This window comes from Bidens hawaiensis, unplaced genomic scaffold (assembly GCF_021521415.1).
Source record: "Bidens hawaiensis isolate Kalapana, Puna unplaced genomic scaffold, B.hawaiensis_p1.1 tig00011791_1, whole genome shotgun sequence".
NCBI lineage: Eukaryota > Viridiplantae > Streptophyta > Magnoliopsida > Asterales > Asteraceae > Bidens > Bidens hawaiensis.
In genome coordinates this window covers 107,967-113,307 of record NW_027491936.1, presented here as the reverse complement: position 1 = coordinate 113,307, position 5,341 = coordinate 107,967, and the positions used below count along the sequence as shown (strand labels likewise).

Genomic DNA, 5,341 nt, shown 5'->3' with positions numbered 1-5,341 from the left:
CTACCTCCTAAGTGAAAAGAGGCAGTTACCTGAGTTATTAGAGCATTCTCAACCCATCCACTAAAATTATGTGAGGAGGGTTTGTAAATTATAGGGTGGTGTTGTGAGTTGTTGTGAGTGTAAATTATAGGGTGAAGAGAGAAAAGGTAGTGATTTTTTGTAAATTCGGAGAAAAGGTAGTGATTTTTTTATAGGTGGAAAGAGAAAACTGTAATGAAAAAGACATAAAAAAATATTATTTAATTGAACATGAGAAAGAAATGTAGTATTTTTTAGTGTAATTATATGATATGTATGTATATAGGGATAAAGAACCGGATGAGAATGCCCTTATTTCATGTTTCAAAAGTGAGGGTTTTGTTAACTTAAAAACCAAAAGAAATAAAAAATAGAAGAAGATATGTGAAAGGAAGATAGGGAATAAGGAAAGTTAGGTGTGATATTATGTTTTGTTTTTTATTACTTTTTCAATTATATTAATAATATTATTTCTTTTATTTAATATTTTACGTAATTTTAATTTTTTATATATTAAATGTAATATAATGTAACTTTTAATATAAAATATATTTTTGTTATATTAATAACGCTAAAAATTAAAATTAGTTTGAATTATATTAAATTCACTTTAGTTATATAATAATTATTATTTTATTGAAATGAAGGGAAGTAATGAAATGATAACCATTTCTTTGATATTGTGAAATAAAGTAGAGTGAAGTGAGGTATGATGTGATGCTTACATGACACTTTAAAATGAGAAGTAAAGTGGCATTCACATCTTATAATCTAAGGGTTGAGTTAAAATAGAAAGCTAGTTTTTCCTCTTGAAATGTTATAAAATAATCTTAACGACTCAATTATACAATGAATGGCCAAGATTAAATGATAGGAACCCATTAAAGCAAAATGGTGTTAGGGGTATCATGGTCCAATAATGTTTTTCTTTATTATGTTTTTACAAAAGGAAAATCTCCAAAATGTCTCATTAACAGAGAGAGATTCCATTTTTGTCGCCTCAAATAAAGATTTTCAAAAATGTCCTCTGTAAACATGTCTTTGACGACGTGTTATTAAATTGAAAATATAAGTATAAATAAAGCTAAGAATTAATTAAAATAAATAAATGAGACGAGCTCGAAAAGTTATTCGTGAACTGAGCTTTAGCTATCTCACGAGCCTAACACAAACGTATTATTTATATAATTTTGGTTTAATATATTAAATACATATATTATATAATAGTTCTTTTTTATAGCAAATGTTTCACCTACTCCTATTTTACACAAATAGTAATAAACTATGCATTTGTTCAGGTTTGAATCTGGACCTCCCATCTAAGAGGCGAATATCTCTACCAAGTGGGCTAGCCTCACATTGGCTATATTTATATAATAGTAGTTTGTATTATATGTAAAGCTATGATAAAAACAACTAAACAGCATATCCCTTGCGATAAGTTATGAGTAAAATGTTTATGATTACATCGAAACAGAAGGCAAGCGAGCAACAAGATGCGCTGCTACCTCTTTTTTAATTACAAAACCCAATCTTTTAAAAACTGTATTTTATATGCAATGTCATATAGAAAAGTTATAATTAAATACACATTGTAAAAAAAACTCAAAACATAAAGACAATCCTGAGCTTTCGAAATAAAACTCAAAACAATCCAAGCTCGAGATCTTGCAAGTTAAACGAGTCAAGCTTGGCTCGACTCCTTTACTGTATTTGAGGGGCATAATGGTTGATTCAATTCTGACAGAAAGTCAGAAAGTCAGAAAGAGAACTTACTATGACGGAATAGGCGGAGCATTCACCATGATCGGCTCAATTATTTGCCCGAGAACCAAAATACCACCACCCACACCATTCGCAACAAGACAAAGAGTATGCATCCGGTGCCACCCCTTGCGATGGAAGTTGTGAAATGACCGATAACCCCTGCTGGCCAACCCATATATCCCATCAACCGCTTAATCATATTTGGTCAAATATCAGACTCATATTACATATATTCACAAGTCAACAAAAATTTCACAACAAAATTTATAACAAGCTAACGAATAAATAACAAAATTGTTATCATTAATGAGGTATCAACTCGCCCTAATGTCATAGATGTTGAAGCATTAGTATAGATAAAAATTACACTTTAGAATTTAGATAAAAATTAGCATGTTTGTTTAGATAAAACAATTGATTATTTGGAAACCCACACACAAATATGCACCTAAGAATGAAGTCAAATAATGTACTTCTGCTTTCTGTTGACTTTATGATCAAGGGAGACTAAAAAATCAACCCTTTTAAAAATGTTAAACCTAAAAAAAAACAAAAAATAGTGGTTACCTATGACCATATAAAAAATCAACCTCTAATATTTTATTTCATGAATCGTGACCAAATAAATAATTAGCCCATGTGAACTAACATGCAATGATGCACCATCAAATATAACATGCCATATATTCATAAACAATACTTCACTGTTAATAAATAATAATCTATATAGTTACATTCCTTAATAGTGGGATGTCTGAATCTCTCGTTTACCGTAATTTATGATGTTAGAAAACGGGCTACAAACTCTCTTACAAGTTGAAATAATAAAGAATAACCATCGGTACAAGTATACAACAAAGTAACTACACGGACTAAAACAGCCAAAAAAACCAATCCATTCGCAATGTTCTATGTTGCACACATGACATTGAGCAGCACATGTACCAACATCAAGTCAACAAAATACTGGTGCCCAATCTCCCCGTCACGCCACCGCGCCTTCGCCGGAGCTCTACCGTAGTGCACTCCATCATTGCACCTATTATCATAATGCCATGGATAAGTCATGTCAAAATGGTCTATCACACGGCCAATCAGCCCTAGCTGCCTCAACTTGTTCACAAACACACCATTAAAAGCCTCCATTTTATTCGGGTTAAACACCAATCTCCGCGCATACCCGCCTGTCGCCACCGTCGTCCGGTAAATAACCACCGGGACCGCAACCTTTCTCCGCCTCACCCCGTCAAGTACCTCCGCCCAAAATGCCGCCGCATCCTCCGCCCCTTTTATAAATCTCCTCAAATTCGGCCAGTATACCCCGTCGTGTAACCCCGAATTCATGACTAACGTGTCGGGCACTCTCTCGCCCGAGAAGTATCTTCTCAAGTACTCGCGGTACCCTTCGTTGTAAAGCGAGTTCAACCCCTGGTAATTACCCGTATGGTTATAATGCCCGTTGAAAACACTCGTGATCCTAACCGACTGCAAACCATTACTCGGGTTTGTAACATTCATATCAAACAACCGCGGAACGATCCCCGACTCGACATTCAACACAAAGTTAAGCAAGTTCCGAATCGTGTCACAATGATTCGAATCCCCCCAAAAGAACAACCACCGGTTATTCAAACAACCCCAAGCGGACTCCGAATCAAACAACTTAAACGAACAATGCGTCGAATAAACCCACCCGTTACTCTCAACCGACCCGAGAGGCCCGTAGCACCACGGACGCTTACACGGGTAGTTACGTTTCAGGCATCTGTACCGCCCGTCATTACTAATCTGACACTTGTCATTCTTCCCGTGGCGGGTCCACCGACCCGCCCAAACATCCCTAGTGTAATCAGACTTCTTACATTTCTCAATCGTGGGCAAACGCAAACGCGCCGATCCGTTCCTGAAACGAATCGACACCACCCGGAACACTTTATCGAAAGCGAACCGCTCCGGGGAGAATTTAAGCCCCTGGAAGTGTCTAAAGAGTAAGATTATAGTCAAATTATACACCCCTTCAAAATCCGGATGGACTTGAAGTGAAATTGAATAACTACCGTTACCAAAATCTTTAATTGGGGGTCTAGATTTCCAATTAATACCCGATAAATCGGTTTCAAAGTAATCGCCACCGAAACACCGCGGGTTTCGGTGGCTATCCAGGGTTTGGATAACGTATTCGTGGATATCCCCAGTGGATAACTCGATGGTACTCGAGTTATCGACGTTATCCAAACCCGGGATAAAGATATCCTCGGTTGAGGATTCTTTACACGGCTGGTTACCGGGAGCCATCCACCGTGATAAAAGATTGGACGAGTAGTCCGAGTCCAAGTCAGCTGAAACCCACTTCAGACTCACCGGATCTGAAGGTTTTCCGGTGACATTCAACGGTGGTGGACACAGCTGAGGGTCTGGGATTGAAACTGAATCTTGTTGAAGTGTGGAAGATTGATTATTATTATTATGAAAGTTGGTGGTTATAAAATCATTGTGGAAGTCAGTGAGAGTTAGCCCGCCATCGATACCGTAGAAGATGATTAACCCAACAAGGAAAGCTAGAACTAAGACTCTGAAAGACCAGTGAATGGTTGACCGGAAGACCCACGCCGGAGTAACTGGTTTTTCCGGCGACATGCCGGAAAACAACACGGGTTTAGTGAGTTGAGTGATTGACTAAATTTGTACGGAAAAAGGGGTTGAAAAGTTTAACAAGAAGAAGAAGAAATTGTATTGTTTGGGTTTGAAAGAGATTGGGCAGAGAGAGGCAAAGGCAAGAGCATAATGTGAATGGTATGGTGGTGGTGAAGAAAGCAAGTGTATGGCCGGATGCTTTTTGGACAGCAAGAGCATATATTATTATTCATATTTAACGATATATTGACCCAAAACAGTTTATTTATTTTGGTTGTAATTTTATTTTTATATCTTTGTTACCGGTGTAAAAATATAATATATTTAGGCTTAGGATCCATAAACACCATCTTTTGTATACATCGCTTGTATATGACTATAAGTGCCGTATAACATACAAGTTGTGTCGGATGTTGTCGGTTATTGTTTTTAGTGTTTTGTATAGCTTTATACGGGCTGTATAAACTTATACGATGTCGTGTAGACTTATATGGGCTGTAAAGACAAAAACAATTATTCTTTTAGACATGTTTATAATGTGTTTTGTTATATTTATTTTGAAAGTTAGAGAGAGTGCAAATGCCTTACGAGGTTAGATTTATACAAAAGTTAAAAGTGAGTAAAGTATTGAAAGGTTGAATAATATAATATGATAAATTGAATTTAAACTTACATGACATGTTTGGCTAAGTAGTTTGTAGTTGTACCCCGAGAGCCTTCGTTTAAGATGATATTATGACGTTTTTCTATATAAATTTTCTATACGGTTGTATAGCCATATACGGCCTGTATAGGGTGTACCAAGTGCCAGACTAGTAATTAAATACCTATACGGCTCGTATACGGCTGCAAAAAGCTGTTTTTTTTTGTTCTCTCCATACACTTGTCACTATAGGTGTGGTGTATGAAGATCGCATCCTTG

General features: G+C 36.3%; 1 protein-coding gene across 1 annotated transcript; it reads right to left on the bottom strand.

The window, feature by feature from the left end:
* Positions 1–2,694: 2,694 nt before the first annotated feature.
* On the bottom strand, positions 2,695–4,422 carry LOC143539006 (uncharacterized). The gene has a single exon (XM_077032435.1). The coding sequence runs from the start codon at positions 4,420–4,422 to the stop codon at positions 2,695–2,697; it is 1,728 nt and encodes a 575-aa protein (XP_076888550.1).
* Positions 4,423–5,341: the final 919 nt, after the last annotated feature.